Below are 20,417 nucleotides of genomic sequence, written 5' to 3' on the forward strand. Positions count from 1 at the left end.
ACACTGGTTAGAATAACTATGTCCAGCAAGGCTGAGATCACTCCAGAATGATCAATAATAAATAAGGTCGATCTTATTTAAATGAGTCTTTCTGCTTCCCAGGGCTTCTCACCTGGGCAGCAGCCACTCCTGAGAACCCGCCCACCGGGCAGGATCTGCATTCCAATCCTCAGCTTTCCGGAAGCCTCAGAATCACTCGACCTGCTTGCACTGTGTAGTGTCAAGAGCTCAGCAGCCAGAGTCTATCCTAGGTGAGACCCGGGATTAGTTCCTGTCCCCCTAGGTTTGAAACACTGCCCTAACCCAGGAATAGGCAGACTTTTTCTGTAAAGAGCCAGAGTAATAAATTCTTCTGGTTTTGTGGGCCAGATGTCTCTGTTATAGCTCTGCTATTACAACTCTACTATTACAGCACAAAACTGTCACATATTTATAGACGAATAGGTGTGCCTGTGTTCCAATAAATTTATTTATTTTTTCCGAAAATAGGTGGCAGGCATGATTTGGCCTGTGGGCCATGGTTGGCCAGCCCTTGTTCTCTTTTACATATAGCCAATAAAGACACAGAGATATGTATATAAAAAAAAAGCGGTATTTCTTTAATTTAAAATTACGACCTGGAAAGAGCAAGTCAGTTTAAGTGATCCAGGCTTCCTCCTCATACCCAAATGGAACAGATGCGATACTGGCTCAGATTTCCAACCCTAGAGAAAAACCAAACCAAGTCACCAATTCTTAGCAAGTCCCTGTGGCATTCTGGCCACACAGAGGAGAACTTTCCTTCCGTCACCTCCTGGGGTTGACCTGCTCCACCTCCCTGTAGCTGGCCTCCACAGAGAAGGTGACAGCGAGGCTGTCTTCAGGCCTCCTAACAGTGGGGGTGAGCAATCCTAAACACACATGCCTAGAAAGACAGTGTGGCCACTTGTTTAGCTGAGCCTTGGGATGTGACCATCGGTCACATGTGGCCCAGACACCAGCAGCAAATGGCAAAGTTGGAAAACAGGGGCGGGGTAGGGGAAGATGTGAGGGCCTGGGAAGTCCATGGCGAGTCTGCAAATGAAACCGACAGCTGCCATCTGGGAAGACCCTGACAAACGTCTTGGTTGGCAAAGCCAAAAGAACAGCACCTCCGTTAGCCCTCCAAGGCGCTGCTCTTCCAGGGCCCAGAAATTCGAAGGGTCCCACCTGTCAGATGGGCTTCACCTCTCTCACCTCTTACATTCAAGGTCAGTTGAGGCTTCGGACTCACTCGGCAGTCAGAGGGAGTCTCGCAAGAACACGAGGAGGCACTGGTGTTAAGCGTGGTAAGAGAAGAGTCCAGGGTGGGATTCTGAGCTGGGTGGTTTTTCCTGCACTAAATTTTGAAATGTGGTCCTCAGAGAGGAAAGGAGGATGGGTGTGGCCCAGGGCAGCCCTCTTGGAGTTCTTCCCAGGAGGGATCGCGTACAGCATACAGAATAAATACAACTGACAAGAAGAAGGCTTCTGAAAAAGCCAGTGACCAGCCCCAATCCTCTGTGGTGGGTAGTGGGGTGCCCAAACAGCACACCAGCTTGCTTTCTCTAAAGTTGACAGCACCCAAAGCTGACCTGAGTCAAAAGCTCTCAGGGCAAACCACCAAGGGGTTTCCCAGAGATGCCTTAAAAAACCAGAGTGTGTCCAACCAGCTCAGGCCACATCCAGCATTCCTGAGCCAGGCTGGCTGCATACTGGGTCACTGCAGAGGTGTCCCTGGGCACTACCAGGGCTGGTTCTGTGTCTGGGGTGGGATGGGCGATGGGGCACAGCAGTAAGGAGAGTCCCCTGAGAACTGAGGCCCAGTGGGAAGTGGAAAGAGGCCGGGTTTCCTCCTCAGGCTCAATGGAGCTGCCTCCCACGGGAGGAAGGTGTTATTGCTCTCCTGCCAGCACCACTGAAGGGATCCTACTCAAAAGTATGGCACTTGCGTGGGGCAGCTCGGTACAGAGCCCCAGATGGCTATGGCCCCCACTGAGAGAACTGACATTTCCTTACAGTTGCCCTAGACTGAGTCTGGGTCATGTCCCAAGCTCTGGTTCATGAAAACACATATCCCATCACCAGGACAGGTGACCCTCAGCGAGCCAATCTTCTGGATCTGAGCGAGGCAGCTCCAGTGGTGGGAGTAAGGGAGCTTGGGTCCCAGGAGCCCGACGAGTTCCTCTTCCCCGTCTCCTTCATTTCTCAAAACAGTGGACCCTCAAATGTCTATCAAAGAAGGAGCTGTCCGTGTTACATGCCCAAGGACAATCACAGAAGCCACTTTTAAGACCCCAGAGGTTTCATCCAATCCTGGCAGAAGGCTGGCTCAACTCTGATCCTCACTGAATGATGGTGTCTGGCTGTCCATTCTGAGCCACCTGTCCAGGGTCAGAAGTGGGGGTTGGGTTGGGCGTGTTGCTCTGCAAGTAGCGGCGGAAATCTTTAATCATGGGCCGGAGGACCTGGATGAGGACACTCAGGGCTGCCTGGGTGCCCTCCATGGCCTGGGCCTGGCGCTCCTGGGCACAGGCCTGTACCTCCTGGGAGCGGCGGATCATCTGCAGCAGGTCATTCTGCTGCTCCAGGTGCTGAGCAATCTCCTTCACATGCAGATTGGTGACCCGCTGCTCCTGGATCAGCTTGGCAGAGTTGAGGGCGATGCGGCTCTTGAGGGCCTGCGGCTTGACTGACGTGTCCGTGTGCTGGGCCATCATCTCCATGGGGGCCTCAGCTGGCAGGGGTGGGGGAGCCTCAGCCGTGCAGTACTCCACCACTCCCTCCTCCAGCGTGTGATAGGTGGTCTCTGTGGGGACTGCAGGGAAGAAAGAGCCAAAGCAGAGGAGGTCACCTTCTGGAAGAAATGTAGCTGGACCTACAGGGTTGGGAGGAGGCCATTAAGCCCTGCTCTGGAGGGAGATGAAAGGGAATTCAGGCCTCTCCTGGCTTTAGAGTTATTTTCATATCTAATCCAGAATCTAAGAGGTTCAGGATCTTAATCTACTGGTAGCCAAAGGGAAGCCCTAAATCTGGCAAAAGCGAAAATACCAATAATAATAGTTGCAAAAAATTTAGAGTACTTACTATGTGCCAGGCACTTTGTACTGTTTTGCTTGTTGAATGCTAATATAGACACTGTCACTTTCATTTTCAGAGATAAGCAAAAAGACTTGAACATGGTATGGTTTGCCTAAGATCACCCAGCTCATTCAGCAGAGCCAGAAAGCAAACCCCAGGTCTCCCCAAACCTGAGTACAACATGCTCATAACCAGGGCCCTGGGCTGCTTCTAGCTAATAAGGCATCTTAGGAGGCAGAGTCAATGCTCCCTGACGTGCCAGCACACAGAAGGTATCTTGAGGGCACTTTCTATGTAGCTACTTGCAGGTGCACTGGTCCTACCTCCTTTTATGTTTTCTTGACTTCCAAGTTCTTTGTGCTCAAGCAGAAAAGGAGATGGGAATGGGGAACAGGACAGTAGCAGCTGAATTGCCCAGTACATGTTTCCCTGTCTGTTTAATTGCCTTGGTCCATGGGATTCCTAAACATATTTCCTGTTCTAGAACCGCATCTGATTTAGATCAGTGTTTGCTCTCCTTTTCCCACCTTGATATGTACTTGGGGAATATGACATTGCAGGGGTATGGCACCCACACATACACTCAAGTCCACCAAGGCCAACTGAGAATCACTGGTTGCCACAAGTCAGAGCCCACAAAGAAGCAGAGTTCATAGTCACAGGCATAATCTCCTATCTGAACTACAAAATCCAACTCAAGTTAGTTCTGCTGAGAACTTTTGAAGGGATTCTAGGCGGGCTTTATGGGCCTCCATGCATGTGAGGTCAATCTCCTCCATCCTTCACTGCCAACATCAACAGTGTGTTCCCACCCCACCAGAAAGCCATCTTCCTTTTGTGAGTCCTTGGGTTTCCCTGCCTGTTAGTGAAGCTATTCATATATGGGTCTTACCTTCCCTACTAGAAAATAAGTGGCCTATATTTCAAGTGGTAATGCTGATGCCCAACATAGGGTCTGGCATAGATTGAGTGCTAATATTTGATGAATGAATGAGTTAGTAGGTTAGCAGCAGGAACATTCACCACACTGAAAATAGAATGTCTGTCCAGAATGGATACATCCTTTGGGTAGTTTATTCCCCAAGTAGATCCTGGTTGCCTGCTATATGCCAGATCCTGTGATAAGTCCTGTGGGACTGTCTTCAAAGATCACACAGTTCAGCAAGTGGAGATAAGTCATGGACACAAATGGTGGACACACAAAGTTGAGAGCTATTCAACTAGTGAGAATGCCAAACTGCACGCTACCTATGGCAGTCCCAAAGAGAACAGAATTGCTTCTGTCTGGGAAGTACTTGGAAGGTTTCATGTTCTTCCAACATCCCAACCTAACCTCTGACCCTTGGCAGCCAACCTTATCCAGGCTGCCCCAGTGTTTGCTGGCCCTTCCCATTTATGCTCAAACGAACTGGGCAGGGGAGGTCACTCACTCTGTGTCAGGGTGACCGTAGCTGCGGCTGCAGTGGCCGCGGGTCCAAGGGCCACTGGGTGGATCTCTGTGGAACTGGGCAGACTGATGATGGTGGCCTCACCCAGCAGGTTGCAGATGCGCTGTTGCATGGGGGTCAGCAGTACAGGAGCTACAGCTGGGCCACTGCCAGCACCGCCACCTCCTGTCCCAGGCCCACCAGCTCCATCTTCCTCAGTGGGGCCTGGGGCCTCGCCACCCTCCACGGCGGCCCGGACCTGGGCAACCTTGCGACGGACCTCGGTTTTGAGGTCAGACCACTTCTTCTTGACCTCGGGCAGCTCCCTGCGGCAGGTGGCCACGGCATTGACCCTTCTCAGAATGCCATGCCAGGCCGCACTCTTGGCGGCCAGGGGGACCCCAGCGTTGAAGTGGTTCACCAGCAGGTGCTTCTTCAGCTCCAGCTCCTCCACGATGATTTCTACCTCCCGCTCTGAGAAGTTCATCTTTCTCTTCTTGGCTGGGACAGCCATGGCCTCTCCTATCCCCTCTTTTTAAAGAAATTATAATACCTTCTAGTGCCCCAATTCCCTTCTCTTCTTCCTCAGCTTCGCCCCTTACCCACCCCCCCTTCAGGGGATAGGCCGGGCTTGCTCAAGGCCAAGCACCAGGCCTTAGGTAACCCCCCTCGCTACGCAAAATGCGTAGGGCCCAGCACCGACCGGCCCGGCCGCTGCCAGCCAGCTGCGTAATGGCTTCCTGAATCTGCCTCTTCCGCCGGGGCATGCGGAGATCCGCCCACTTTCCTTCTTCCCGCCCCCCAGCACTTCTCCAGGGGAACCCGCCTTCCTGGTTGGTCGCGGCTCGAATATCGCGTCGATCTTTAGGTTCTTTAAGTCTGTCATTCAGTTGAAGGGCACGCCTATTTACTGGAAATAGCTTAATCATTGGTCTAAGGGTGTGTCTATCGTCCAGAGCACTCCTCCCACCTAGCTTTTATTCACTTCCATTGGAAAACCATTCTGTCGTTCAATTATTAGTATCAAGACGATTACGCCGTTAAATTCAGCTATTTTATTGGTGTTTTAGGGAATTATACTACTAAAACTTCCTTCGGAGTTTTAAATCACTACTAAATCATCCTCCGGAGGATACCTAGTGCTTTCGGCTTTGAGCCCTGGCCAATTAATTTTTAATTCCACTCGAGAGCGAAAACTCTGCTTGTAACTTCAGTTCACAACTGCTGTCACACAAATCCTATTCCCCTCCGCAGGCTACGATCTCTCCGTACATGACCACTCCTCCCATCCTTACAATTCCGCAGTCTAACCAGCGGTTCTCAATGGAAATTGGACAAGGGACCTTCTGCCTGCCAATCACAAGACTTCTGCCTATCGCAGCGAGATTTTCTCTCAGGCCTGTCTCAGCCAATACCTGCCTTCCTCAGTTTGAATCGGCCCCAGGCCGAGCGAGGGTTGGCTCCGCCCTCTCCATTCAGCCGGGCAGTCCTCAGGGAAGGCTCCGCCTCTCAGACATCCTCCGGGCTGCCGTCCGGGCCTGTGACTGGTCCGTAGTGCGCTTGGGGGCGTGGCTACCAAAGAGGCGCTCGGTTGGGCGGGGCTCCCGGAAGCTGCCCCTCCCGCCAGCTTGCCGGCTTCTCTGAGCCCGCGCTCTCTGTAGGAGAAAACCCGGCGTGCTTCCGCGCAGTCCCTGTCGGCCCGCCGCCCCTGCCCGGCGCCCGGCGCCCCTGCCTCGCACCCGATGGTGAGCAGTGTGTTGTGCCGCTGCGTGGCCTCCCCGCCGCCGGACGCCGCCGCCGCCGCCTCGTCGTCTGCTTCGTCGCCGGCGTCCGTGGGCGACCCGTGTGGCGGCGCCGTCTGCGGGGGCCCTGACCACCGGCTGCGCCTGTGGAGCCTCTTCCAGACGCTCGACGTCAACCGCGACGGCGGCCTGTGTGTCAACGACCTGGCGGTGGGGTTGCGGCGCCTGGGACTACACCGCACCGAAGGCGAACTCCGGGTAAGGAGGGTGCGCCGTCCGCGCGGGCGAGGAGAGAGCCCCCGGGACGTCCGGGTGACAGTTCTGGCTGCTGGGGACACGTCTGAACGTCAGGCTTCTCTGGCAGCCCTTGGGATTGGGAAGTGGTCTGGGTGGACGGTCGTCCCTTTGAACTGGGCAGGACCCCTGGTGGGGCAGGTAGTCCCCCCTTGACTGTCAGATGGACGCCCCGTGCTTGGGCTAGGCAGAAAGGCTTGTCGTGGGCACCCTCCGGACCTTCTGATAAGCAAAAAAGCCCCTTCCCGTCAGGGGCGTTCCCCAAAGTGTGCCTTTGTCACCTCATGATCTCAAGGCCTAGCTTGACACCCCGCTTAGTGGGTTCATCCATCCATTGTACCCCCTGTCGCCTTTTCCCCTCTTGTTTCCATGCCATCGTGGGCCCTCATCTGGTTCCTCTCAGAAGCATGTGGGAGTCTGGAAAAAATGGGAACTGGGGTTTCAGGCAGATCTGTGTGGATGTGGGTGGTGAGACTGACAGGTCTCGTGGTTGAAGCTCATCCCCACTGCTTATCCGGGGACATGGATCGTGATCCCTTGCAGAGTTGGAGTGCGCGTGGAATGAAAGAATCTGGGGCAAATGCTTGCTAAAAGTGAAAATGTGGTTCACCTGAGAAGGGAGTGGGCCCCTGGCAGAGATCGTGTAGACAGGGCCAGAGAAATGACCAATCTCTAGGATTGCTGCCCTTTCTGTGTAAGAAAGCCTGGAGCAATATCTTTTTCTTCTTTTCTGTCTCATGATATGTTTTTCGTTTTGACTTTGTATCAAACCTTCCCAAATTTTTCCGTTTTGATAGCTTAGCCTGATTTTACTACCTGGTGTAGGTCTGATGAGTATTTTATCTAGTAATCTCTTTCAAAGTTAGTTTGGGCTATTTGTACAAACAACAGTTAGAGAATCTTACAGTCAAGTGTGAAGAAAATCTGGTAAAATGCCAGTAAATTAAGCCAATTTGTTGGTCTGGTGGTTATACATAAGGTGTTTTTAACTCATGTCCAAGATAATCTTGGATCAACATCCAAGGTATTTAACTTACTTAGGATCAACCTAGGAAGACCAAGGGTAACACTGCAACATAGATTCCCTGGGTTAAGTCCAAGAGACAAAAAATTTTTTCCAGTTCTCAGAAGAGACAAGTTTTAAATTTTTTCTCCCTTAAGTCAGTTTTATGCAAAATAGTGTTGTGGGCTGGAGATTTCCCCATAGAAATCAAATGAGCAAATTACCTGAAAAAACTAGGGTGGCCAAGCTGGGAAGGTTCCAAGAGATCTGGGCCCAGGTGAACCTTTCTGCTCTCATGAACCTAGTTACTTGGCATATACTGCTAGGCATAGTGAGGACATCTGGCTGCAGGAGGGTATCCAGTGTTTATATCAAGCTTGGTGGCTCAACAGGAATCACAATGTTCTGGCAATTCATGGCACATCTGATATTGATCCTGATGCATATCTTTGGAAGTGAATTTGCCTAAGGGCAAATAAGGAAAAAGTGATCGTTCTTCCCAGTCTAAAAGAAAACCTTTTTGATTAATCAAAGGGAACTTAGCCCTTTGGGTCATCCTGATTCCAAAATCTTTGACTCTAAGTTAAGTCTTTGATCTAAGTTCTCTGATACAAAACTTTATTTGGTGCTGGGATGAAACCCAGGGCCTTGATCATGCTATGAAATACTACTTCTGTCTTATTTTTATTCTTTTGTGGTGTTGAAGATTGAACCCGGGGATTCTCTACCACTGAGCTACATTCCCAGCCTTTTTATTTTTTATTTTGAGACAAGAGTCTTACTAAATTGATGAGCCTGGCTGTGAACTTGGAATCCTTCTGTCCTCACTAACCCCAGTAGCTGGGATTACAGGAAGTGACACCATGCCTTTTTTATTCTTTTGAGAGGTTAAGTATGGATTTGATTTCTACAACTTTTTTTTTTTTTTTAATATTTTTCAGTTGGTATTGGACACAATACCTTTACTTACTTTATTTATTTATATGTGGTGCTGAGGATCGAACCCACGGCCTCACATGTGCAAGTACTCTACCACTGAGCCACAACTCATCCCCTCTTTTGGTTTTTGAATAAGCTAAATTGTTATATAGCTTTAAGAAAGAGATTAGAAATGATGCATTTTATTAGTTTATTACCTGTAAAGGAGCACAAGGTAGTCGCATGGAAAATGTTTTTGTGTATTAGGGAAAAATATCTGCCTCTTTGTAAATAACTGGGGAACAGGAAGACACCCTGCCTAATGTACCCCTGTGCCACTTCCTGTTAAAATGTCATTAGTATTAGCAGCTACAGAAAAAGCATTGCTACAGTTTTGCCCAACTGGAAGGAGTGAAAGAATCTGGAGGCCCTTTGTTGGGCTGGGGTGGTAGCTCAGTGGTACGCTTGCCTAGCATGTGTGAGGCACTGGGTTCGATTCTCAGCACAACATATAAATGAGTAAAATAAAGATTCATTGACAACCAAAAAAAAGGCGGGGGGAGTCTTTTTAAAAAAAATATTTATTTTTTAGTTGTAGTTGGGCACAATACCTTTATTTTCTTTATATATTTTTATGTGGTGCTGAGGATCGAACCCAGGGCCTCTCATGTGCTAGGTGAAAACTCTACCACTGAGCCACAACCCCAGCCCAAAAAAGGGGTCTTTGCCATGGGAACAGGTGTTGGAAAAACTACACATTGGAAGTTGCTTCCTATGACCCAAGTGAGGCCAGTTTGAGATACAGGGTTTGTACAAGAGTCCTAGCTGACTGCTTATCAGTGGGTGATAGATGAATGAACCCAGGCCATGTGATTCCACAAAGCCTCTTGCTAGCTTATAACAGCCTGGGGTCATGTTTTCTTTAAAAATTAATAGCAAGGGCTGGGGATGTGGCTCAAGTGGTAGCACGCTCACCTGGCATGCGTGCGGCCCGGGTTCGATCCTCAGCACCACATACAAACAAAGATGTTGTGTCCGCCGAAAACTAAAAAATAAAGATTAAAAAATTCTCTCCCCTCTCTCTCTCTCTCTCTCTCTCTCTCTCTCTCTCTCTCTCTCTCTCTGTCTGTCTCTCACTCTCTCTATCTCTCACTCTCTTTAAAAAAAAAATAAAATGAATAGCAAGTTTTTGGTCTGCCTTTGTTGCAGAAGAGGCTGGGACAGAGAAAAATGACTTAAAATGGAAGTGGGGTGGAGACTCTCATGGCAGCCAGCCAGGGAAATTTTCTTTGTAAAGGGCATGTAAGAAAGAAGCCTGTCCTGGGACCAAAAAAAAAAAGGGGGGGGGGAGGGTTTATTAAAGAAAGAAAAAGGATGACGACAACAGTAGTGACTTTGGAAATAAGACTCTGCTGGGGCTAATTATAGCATTGACTATTTTGGGCATTTTCATGTGACCAAACAAAATCTTTGTCTTAAAACAAATTTTAAACATAGGTTAGAACTCAACCAATTAGAGGAAGAAAGGAAGCAGTGTTACATGTAAACAGTTGTCTCCCTAGCTGAGGCTTGGGGCTCCACAGGGGGCTGGTGTTTAACATAGGTGAACATTCTAGACGATGCTGTGGTGAGTTGCTGACCTAGAGACTTGCATGCACGCCATCTAGATCAAGCCCCACAGTAAGGCAGTAAAATGATTCTAAACTATTTGACAAGGGAAAGAACAGCCATTCAAAGAGATGATGATGTTGGGCTCAGTCAAATGCCTATAGTCCCAGCGACTCAGGAGGGTGAAGCAAGAGGATTACACATTCAAGGCCAGCTTCTGCATCTTTGATCCTGTCTCAAAATAAAAATAAAAAAGGCTGTGGGGGATGTAGCTCAGTGGTAGAGCGCCCCTGGGATCAATCACCAGGGCCACAAAACAAAACAAAAAAGATAGTGAAAGAACCTCAAAAATCATTTGGCCAGGAGAGAATTAGACCAGAGAAGGCAATGGAACCTTCTGATTGCAGCTTCTCTCTCTCTTAACTACCAGTTGTTTCTTTTTGCCTAAACACTTCACCCTAAGCCTAAGAAAGCTATTTAGAACCATAGCTTTTGTTCCAAAGTTTCAGGAATGCCAATGCTTCCCCTATCACAGAATGATAACCCACCCTTCCCTGTTTCTCTCATTGACCCCAGAAGTGTGCACACAAGGCAGCCCTCTGCCTTGAGATAATAGAAGGGAAGATCATTAATGGCCACCTGGTGTTGCTTCATCAGACAGTACTGTTGAACTCTAACTTTTTCATGTCTGGCCATTTGTGGTAAGGATATTTACCCCAAATAGGCAGACTCAGATAAGATGGTCTATGGAAGAAAAGAGCCTTTTTCATGGAAAAGGGTAGGCAACATTCCCAATAGTGTAATGGCCCATTAGAAGAGAACAATGCAGTTTGCAGATTGGATTGAGCTCCTTTGTTAAATTGTTTTGTGTTATATTGTTGCAAAATCGGTTCCTGGCTCAAAGTCATGATTTATAGAGTCAACTAGAAGATAATTTTTAAAATGAAATCAGGCATAGTGTCCCACACCTGTAATTCCAGCTACTTAGGAGGTTGCGGCAGGAGGATCCCAGGTATGAGGGCAGCCTTGGCAATTGAATGAGACTGTATCTCAAAATAAAAATTAGAGCCAGGCATAGTGGCACAGGCCTATAATCCCAGAGGCTCTGAAGGCTGAGGAAGGAGGATTGCGAGTTCAAAACCAGCCTCAGCAACCTAGTGAAGCCATGTCTCAAAAAAGGGCTGGGGATGTGGCTCAGAGGTTAAGAACCCCTGGGTTCAGTCCCTGGTACCTAAATAAATATATTAGAAAGGGCTGGGGATATAGCTGAGAGGTAGAGCACCCCTGGGCTCACTCCCCAGCACTGAGAAAAAAAAAAAGATGTTTGGAAACATAGAGTCAGGTACCTTGACCCTAAAACCAAGTAATAGTAAGAATATACCAGAGTCCTTTCAGTCAGAAGCTTCAGCCAGAGAAATTCCTTTGATGTTAAGAGTCATTAATTGTCAAGTCTCACAGAAATCACAGGGGAATGAGGCAGGCATATTTTGCTGGTATTCATTTCTGATCCATCTAAATACGTGGGATGGAATCAGCAAACAAAGCAGTTTTTATGTAGCACTAGTCTCATGGCACTGTGTCTGCACAGACTTTATTTTTAACCACTTCTTATTAGAAGCTGGGGATTGATTTAGTCCCTGTAGTCCTCCCCACCATCCAGCCTTCCACCCCAAGTGAAATCGTCCCTCTTGTGTCATCCTTCAGGGACGGTCAGCCTTACCGGAGTCACTGTTGGTTCTTTATCTGAAACACTGTGTCTGCTGCTCATGAGTCCTGAGAGTACCGCTAGGGCCAACACGGAAGAGGGATCTAAGAGTCTATAAGAATTTGAAAACCTGCATTTTTCTATAATCCCCTGTAAAAACAGGTGGCGTCATGCACACTTGACGGGACACCCTGTCCATACCTTTTGTGGCTCCCTGGGCTGAGGTAATGAATCCTGGGATTTAGTAGTACACACTTTGGGAGGACTTGGCTGGGCAAAGGAAGCCAGTCAACAAAAGAGGTTGAATTTTATGATCCATCCATGTGAAAGTCCAGAATGGGGCAGCTGTAAAGGGACATGGAGAGATAGTAAGGTGATAAGCAAGGGCTGTGGGGCTTTTTTTTTTTTTTTTTTTGGTACAAGGGATTGAACTTAGGGGTGCTTTACCACCATGCCACATCCCCATCCCCCCCCTTTTTTTTTTAAGAGAGAGAATTTTTTTAATATTTATTTTTTAGTTTTCAGCGGACACAACATTTTTTTTTTTGGATGTGGTGCTGAGCATTGAACCCGGGCCGCTGAGCATTGAACATGCCAGGCGAGCGCGCTACCGCTTGAGCCACATCCCCAATGCCCCCCCACCTTTTTTGTGGTTAAAAAATTTATTAATTTTTATTTAGCTGTCACCAGTGGGACACATTACTATATTAGATAAAGTCAGCTATCCACAATTTTAATCTTCTAATGATCTGTTTGACTCTTGGACACAGGAAAAGATCCCATCCCTTTTTTATTTATTTTTTACTTTTGAGACCAGTCTTGCTAAGTTGTTTAGGGCCTCTAAATTGCTGAGGCTGCCTTTGAACTTGCGATCCCCTCCTACCTCAGCCTCCTGAGTTGCTGGGATTATAGGCGTGTGCCACTGTGCCTGGCTTACTGTGGGAATTATTTTTGAGGTGATGATAATGTTCCCAAGTTTGCCATGGTGATGGTTGCACATATTTGTGAAGATACTGAAAACCACTAAATTGTATACTTTATTTGTATCTTTTTCAGCACTGGGGATTGAACCTAGGGTATTATGGTTTGGATGCGAGGTATCCCACAAAAGCTCACATGTGAGACAATTTAAGAAGGTTCAAAGGAGAAATGACTGGGTTGTGAGAGTCTTAACCCAATCGGTGGAGTAATCCTGGGATAGGGATTAACTGAGTGGCAACTGAAGTGGTAGGATTTGACTGGAATATAATTGTATATATTTGTATTTGGCAAGTGGAGTTTCTCTTTGCTTCCTATCTCATGTGAGCTGCTTCCCTTTGCCACACACTCTGCCATGATGTTCAGCCTCACCTCAAGCCCCAAGGAATGGAGCTGGCCTTCTATGGACTAAGACCTCTGAAACTGTGAACCCATAAATAAACTTTTCCTTCTTTATAGTTGTTCTGGTCTGATCTGTTAGTCACAGAGAAAAAGCTGACCAAAATATATACTTAGGTATCACCAAACAATACTTCTGGTCCTTTTTTTATTCTTTTTTTTGGTATTGAGGATTGAATCCAGGGGTACTTTTCCCCCGAGTTATATCCCCCCCTTTAAAAAAAATATTTATTTTTCATTTTTTGGTGGACACAACATCTTTATTTTATTTATTTATTTATTTATTTTTAAATTATTTTTTTTAAGAGAGAGAGAGAAAGAATTTTTTTAATATTTATTTTTTAGTTATCAGTGGACACAACATCTTTATTTGTACGTGGTGCTGAGGATCGATCCCGGGCCACACGCATGCCAGGCGAGGGCGCTACCGCTTGAGCCACATCCCCAGCCCTATTTTATTTTTTTATATGGTGCTGAGGATCGAACCCAGCGCCCTGCGCATGCCAGGCGAGCACATTACCGCTTGAGCCACATCCCCAGCCCCAAGTTATATCTCCATTTTTATTTTTAGTTTGAGGCAGAGTCTCATTAAATTGCTGAGGCTGGCCTCAAATTTGCAATCCTCCTACCTTAGCCTCTCAAGTCACTGAGATTACAGACATGCACCACCACACCCAGCTGAGTTGTGCACTTTAAATAGGTGATTGTATGGTATGTGATCTTGGTTTAAATGTTCCTTTGGCTACTGTTTCCTAGCTGTGACTCACCCCCTCAAGGTCTTTCTTTTCTTATTAGAAACATTATGGTGGTATAATGGTATGAATACTTACTTCATAAAGTGTTTATGTGGATCAAATAAAAGTGTATAAAGAAGCCAGGCACAGTGGTGCACACCTGTAATCCCAGCAACTGGACTGAGGTAGGAAGATCACAAGTTCAAGGCCAGACTGGGAGACTTAGTGAGACTCTGTCTCAAAGTAAAAAATAAAAATGGCTGGGATGTATCTTAGTGGTAGAGCACTCCTGGGTTCAAGCCTCAAAACTGCTAAATAAATAAAAATATAAAGAGCGAGGGCTGGGGATGTGGCTCAAGCGGTAGCGCGCTCGCCTGGCATGCGCAGGGTGCTGGGTTTGATCCTTATCATCACATAAAAATAAAATAAAGATGTGTTCACCGAAAATAAAAATATTAAAAATATTAAAAAAAAAATAAAAATATTAAAAAAAAATTCTCTTTCTCTCTCAAAAAAAAAAAAAAAAGAGCCAGTGCAATGTCTAATACATTGGTGTTCATTTCCAGATAACTTTTCTCCCCTGTGGTTCTTTGAGAACACGATGCCCAGAATTGGTTAGAATCACCTACCTTCTGCTCCCAGTGAAGAATGGAAGGCAAGGGAGGGCAGAGTCTAGGCATACGAGTGATGTGAGGATCACAGGATGAGGTGCCCAGGAGGGCACATCTCACATCTGCAATCTGGAGCAGTTTGGAGGAGGACATGGGCTGTGGGAAGCCTGGATGTTGGGGAGATGAAAACAGGAAAGAAACTCTAAAACCTTAAAGTCGCAGAGTCACTCTGTTTACACATATGGATGTCATTGGTCCACACTTTTCCTGGAACAGAGAAGGGCTTCACAGCCTGTTGTTACTGCGTAAGCCATAGAGGATCTTTCCTCAAACATGGAGTTGACTTTGAAGTTGAGAAAATGGGAGCCTCAAGTGGATGTTATCTCACTAGCCAGCATTCTTTGCAGAAGTGGGAGGGAGGCCCAGAGGTTAGGTTGGTTTAAGGCCAACAGAGAACTAGAATCCAGGACTGACTCTGCCCAGTGTCCTGAGCTGCACTGCCTTCCTCCTCCCACAGCTACAGGTGCTTGCCCCTAGCCACAGCTCTTCTCAGTTTATGACCTAGACATATCTATGCAAAATCCAGCTCAGCATATTAAGGCCCCTGAGGGTGCTCAGGAAGCAATGACTCCAAGGACAGGGGTCCTGTTCCTAAATACGGGATATAAAAGATCTGGCACAAAACCTGAAAAAGGTTATGATAAAAATGCATTTTCCTGGGGCTGGGGTTGTGGCTCAGTGGTAAAGCACGCTTGCTTCACATGTGTGAGGCCCTGGGTTCGATCCTCAGCACCACATTAAAAAAATAAATAAAACTAAAGATATTGTGTCCATCTACAACTAAGAATAATTTTTATTTTTATTTATTTATTTTTTTAAATATTTATTTTATTTTAGTTTAGTTTTAGTTTTCAGCGGACAGAACATCTTTGTATGTGGTGCTGAGGATCGAACCGGGGCCACACGCATGCCAGGCAAGCGTGCTACCACTTGAGCCACATCCCCAGCCCCAAGAAAAATTTTTAAAAAGATGCATTTTCCTTGGGGCTGGGGTTGTGGCCCAGAGGTAGAGTGCTCGCCTGGCATGTGCAGGACGCTGGATTCCATCCTCATCCCTACATAAAAATAAATAAATAAAATAAAGGTATTGTGTCCAACCACACTAAAAAAAATCTAAAAGAAAGATGCATTTTCCTTTAAATAAACGAATAACAAAGGTAGACCAGAAGGAGCTGCCTGCCAGCTTCACATTCTTGGCTGGTTTTCCAGGAAGCAGGGGGTGAGTCAGGGCTCTGCAGGGACAATGGGAAAAGGACGGGCAGCTGACGTCCTCCCATTGCCCCTGGCCTTGCCTTTCTCCCTGTCCCCCCGCCCCCCCCCATGAGACCTGTGTGAGAAAACCCCAAAGCCATTGAAATGCCAGTGGTGGGAAAAGCAGATAATCTGGGAGAGGGCAGTTTTGCTGTTTGCCCGCTGGGGATGGAACCGGGGCCTCCTGCGCTCCAGACAAGTGCTCTACGGCTAAGCCACATCCCCACCCCACAGGGTACTTTATTATTTTATTTTTATTTTTTTGGTACTGGTGATGGAACCCAGCCCTTTTCATTTTGGGGACAGGGTCTCCGCTGAGTCGCCCAGGCGGGCCTGGGACTTTTGATCCTCCTGCCTTTGCCTCCCTTGTCCCTGGGATTAAGGCAGGCCCTCTGCACCCAGCCCAGAGAGTACTCTAGATCACCAAGAGGAAGCCACTGCTAAACCCTCAGCTGTAGATGTGACACACCTGACTGTCAAAGACAGCTACTGTGGCCCCCACAGCCATGTGAAGCCCTGCTGTTGCTCTGGCTGAAGCCTGTGGCTTTGAGCTGAGTCCACAGGATGAGTCCAGGATGCTGGTGCTGGAACACTGTCAAAGTGTGTCCGGCTCAGTCCTCATGTTTCACAGGCCAGAGAGGTTGGAGTCCTATAAGGGCATCGTAGGGCACCTTAGAAGGACAAGGTGCCTGTGGTGCCCCGTAGCTATGCACTGAGACAAAGTTCACTTTTTTCTGTTTTCATTCACATCTTGGGTGTATTTTGTTTGTTGGAATCTCTTCCTCTCTAACCTGTAGAAAGAAAAATAGGATCAGGGAGGTAAATTAAGTAGTTCTATAGTTAAAATTTCTTTTCTGAATTTTTTTGAAGCACTGGCCTGGTTTAAACATGTCATTTTGAGTTTTTTTGTTATTGTTGTTAATATCTTTATTTATTGTTATATGGTGCTGAGGATTGAACCTGGTGCCTCACATGTGCTAGGCAAGCAGTCTGTCACTGAGCCCCAGCTCCAGCCCTAAACAGGTAATTCTTAACACACAGTTCTCCCTGTTGCCTTCATACCCTGAACATCTATGTTGTCTATCTGCCCAGGGCACCTGCTGGATGGGTTCCCCCTTTTCTTGTCCTTGACCTTACAATGCTGGAGCAATGCAGAACAAGCAGCTGGGAGACAGCTCTGCCACTGAGCCACAATCCCCGCCCTGAGAACATATTTGAATATTACATTCATAGACTTGAAAACTTGCAACTTAGTGGGTTACATTAACTGGTGGATTCATTTCAGCAGAGACTAAAACACACCTGCTACAGTTGTGCCCCAGAAATAGTAAATCATGACTATATGTCAATATATAAAAGATTCTTCAAAAATATTTTTGTCTCCTGTATCACTCTAAAAGACTTTGTAAAACGGTTTATCTCCTTACACATTTTGTACATGTGCCTTAAACATTTGTGTTTGTTGGTTTGGGTTTGGGGTTTGATTGAAACCATAGAGCTGCAGGTTTGACTCATTCAAATGATGGAACGGGACCTTCCTGTGACCTCTTTGGCAGAGCCAGTCCTCAGTATCAAATCAGCCAAAGCAGCCTGGCTTTCTGTCAAGTAAAATCTGGCTTCATTTTTCAATTTAAAAATGTTCATAGATGGGCATGGTGACACAGGCCTGTAACACCAGCCACTCAAGAAGCTGAGGCAGGAGGATCACAAGTTAAAGTCCAGCCTGGGTCTAAGTGAGACCCTGGCTCAAAGTTAAAAATTTAAAGAGTCTGGGGATGTAGATCAGTGATAGAGCTCTTGCCTATTATGTACGAGGCCCTGGATTCCATCCCCAATATGGTAAAAAAAAAAAAAAATTTAGTCTTCCCTTAGACTCAGGCAATATCTTGAACGTTAATAGTTCTTAGATAGGTAGTAGGTGTAGGTGATGAGGCTTGGAGGCTACTGTAGGAGTTGCCCATGGGAGGATTTCCGGACTGCAGTTGTCCTTCTGTGTGATGCTCTGGGTGATTTAGAAAAAGCCATTTGACTACTTCTCACTGCAGGTCTATTCCATTAGAACTTTTTTCTTCTGAAAAATATCATAAATCCTGTGAAACACATCTCCATTAAGTATTTTCTAGACTCCCAGAGGAGTGGATTACTGCTGCAGGTGATTAGCGTCAGCTTAACCAGGTTCAGGCATGGTAGGGTTCCACTTGCCAGCTCTGCCTCTGGGTGTGGGTGGTCCCTCATTCCCAAGAAGCTAAGTGTAATTAGAGTTGTACCATTAGAGTAATCGGCATGCAACCAAAAGAAACTGATCTTCTGATACAGCTGGTTTAGGTGCAAGAAATATACTACATTAACCCCTGGGGAAATAAAAAACACAAGAAAATGTGTTTTGTTTTTGCAGTACTGGGATCCAGGAGCACTCTATACTGAGATATCCCCAGCGCTCTTTTAAATTTTGAAAGAGAGTCTCAGTAAGTTGCCCAGGCTGGCCTCAAACTTGCGATCCTCCTGCCTCAGCCTCCCTGGTAGCTAGGAGTATAGGCCTGTGTCACTGGGCCTGGCTGAAGTGTCTTAACCATAAACATTGGTAAAATATGCAGTTGAACATATTTCCATTTATCACTCTCTATCTATTGCTGGTCAAGGAAGATTTTAGGATAAATAAGCATGGTATTGTCGCTTATCTCATGTATTTTCTTTCTTCTGTTTACTTTGGGATTAATTTGTTCTTTTCTGGCTTAGAGTAGAAACTGAGGGGGCTGGGGATGTAGGTCAGTGGCAGAGGCCCTGGGTTCCACTCCTAGCATTGCAAGGAAAAAAAAAAGTGGAAGCTGAGGTCACTATCTCTCTCTTTTCTAATGTAGCTAGCTCTTCCTTATAAGGACTTCTTTGGCTGCATTTGACAAATTTCAGTATGTTGTGCTTTCATACCATTCAAAATACTTCCTAATTTCTCTTGATTTCTTCTTTGACATATGAGTTATTTAGAATTGTGTTTAGTTTCCAAATATTTAGGTATTTTCCGGATGTCATTCTGTCACTGATTTTTTTTTAAAGGCTTTTTTTTTTTTTTTTTTTTTTAGAATTTTAATATTTTATTTCTTTTTTTAGATTTCGGCGGACACAACATCTTTGTATGTGGTGCTGAGGATCGAACCTGGTCCGCGGGCAGGCCAGGCGAGCGCACTACCGCTTGAGCCACATCCCCAGCCCTCACTGATTTCTAATTTAATTCCACTGTGGTCCAAGAGCATAATTTGTAGGAGTTGAATTCTTTTAAATTTATTAAGACTCAACACCTATAATCCCAACAACTCAGGAACCTGAGGCAGAAGTTCAAGACTGGCCTCAGCTACTTGGCCAGACCGTGCCTCAAAATAAAAAGGGCTGAGTATGTAGCTCCTGGGTTCAGTCCCTAGTACACAAAATATAAAATAAACAGAAACAAAATTTATTGAGACTGGTTTTATGGGCCAGAATATGTTTAGAGTGCACTTGAGAAGAGGTGTAACTGCTGTTGTATTAATGCTGTCAGGTCAAGTTGGTTGCTAAAGTTATTCCAGACTTCTGTGTCTCTACTGGTTTTCTATCCACTTATTCTACCAGTTATTAACAGGGGGTACTGAGGACTGTTAAAATTTACTGCAGGCTGGGTGTGGTGAGCACGCGGGTAGTCCAGCACTCTGGAGGCTGAGGCAGGAGTCTGAGACGTGCCTGTTCAATGTAGTGAGACCCCTGTCTCAAAGTAAATCAATAAAATCCTCTATACCTTGAACCAGTCTCCGCATTATTTTCTGTGTGTCCATTGGTCTTCATTCCCTTTCTCCTTTCTCTGTCTGTTGGTCACCTGAGCATTGTTTATGCACTTCATCTCTTCTGTTGACTTATTAGCTGGCTTTGTCACTGCCTCTCTCTGATGGTTGCTTTAGGGATTTAGTACACACCATTGGTTTACCACAGCCTACCCAGTGGGTGTGACACCACTGAACATGGTTTCAGCATCTTGAATGGTGCACTGTCAGCCCTCTCTACCCGAGGGTTCTGCATTTGTGGATTCAACCAACTGTGGATCAGAAACATTTGGGGGGGGAGTGTGTGTACTGTACATGTACAGAGTTTCTCCTATGTCCTTATTTTGTAGACAACACAGTGTAACAACTGTGTAATACACTTACATTCTGTTAGACCTCATAAGCAGTCTAGAGTTGGCTGAAGGTATACAGAGACTGGGCATGGTGTTGCATGCCTGTAATCTCAGAGATTTAGGAGACCAGCTCACAAGTTTGAGGCCAGCCTTGGCAACATAGTAAGATCTTGTCTCTAAAAATAAAAAAGGACTGAGGGTGTAGCGCAGTAATTGGTAAAACTCCCCTAGATTCAATCTCTAGTTCCCAAATAAATAAAGTACATGAGAGGATGTGGCAAATGTCCTGCTGTTATGAGACAGATGTCCGTGGACATTGGCATCCAGGAACCCTCCCCGGGATGCTGAGGGATGACCACACTTGCCCTTCCCTCCTCTCAGCCTTTGCTGTGGTTGTGGGTGTGCGTGTGTGTGCGCGCGTGTGCCAGTGATGGAGACTGAACCCAGGGCCTTGAGCGTGCTAGAGAAGCA

At 46.6% G+C, this 20,417-nt stretch overlaps 2 protein-coding genes and 1 long non-coding RNA gene across 4 annotated transcripts in view; 2 read left to right on the top strand and 1 right to left on the bottom strand.

The window, feature by feature from the left end:
* Positions 1 to 578: 578 nt before the first annotated feature.
* Positions 579 to 6,148, bottom strand: Naif1 (nuclear apoptosis inducing factor 1). Its single transcript, XM_005321010.5, has 2 exons — positions 4,509 to 6,148; positions 579 to 2,815 (listed from the first exon to the last, which is right to left on the bottom strand). Exons 1-2 carry the CDS (start codon positions 5,017 to 5,019, stop codon positions 2,343 to 2,345), a joined length of 984 nt encoding a protein of 327 aa, XP_005321067.1. The 5' UTR covers positions 5,020 to 6,148; the 3' UTR covers positions 579 to 2,342.
* Positions 6,127 to 20,417, top strand: part of Slc25a25 (solute carrier family 25 member 25) — a 35,197-nt gene continuing 20,906 nt past the window's right edge. Inside the window, exon 1 of one of the 2 annotated variants that reach the window (XM_021723578.3) lies at positions 6,127 to 6,505. In XM_021723578.3, coding sequence (XP_021579253.1) covers positions 6,248 to 6,505 — 258 coding nt within the window. In that variant the 5' untranslated portion in view covers positions 6,127 to 6,247. The remainder of the gene's footprint in view (positions 6,506 to 20,417) is intronic. The other variant, XM_005321011.4, reaches the window with a different exon arrangement.
* On the top strand, positions 6,514 to 19,577 carry LOC144377371 (uncharacterized). The gene is made up of 2 exons (XR_013438322.1): positions 6,514 to 18,273; positions 18,914 to 19,577. It is a non-coding gene; the product is annotated as an uncharacterized LOC144377371 (long non-coding RNA).

The sequence above is a fragment of the Ictidomys tridecemlineatus genome, chromosome 4 (genome assembly GCF_052094955.1).
Source record: "Ictidomys tridecemlineatus isolate mIctTri1 chromosome 4, mIctTri1.hap1, whole genome shotgun sequence".
Lineage (NCBI taxonomy): Eukaryota > Metazoa > Chordata > Mammalia > Rodentia > Sciuridae > Ictidomys > Ictidomys tridecemlineatus.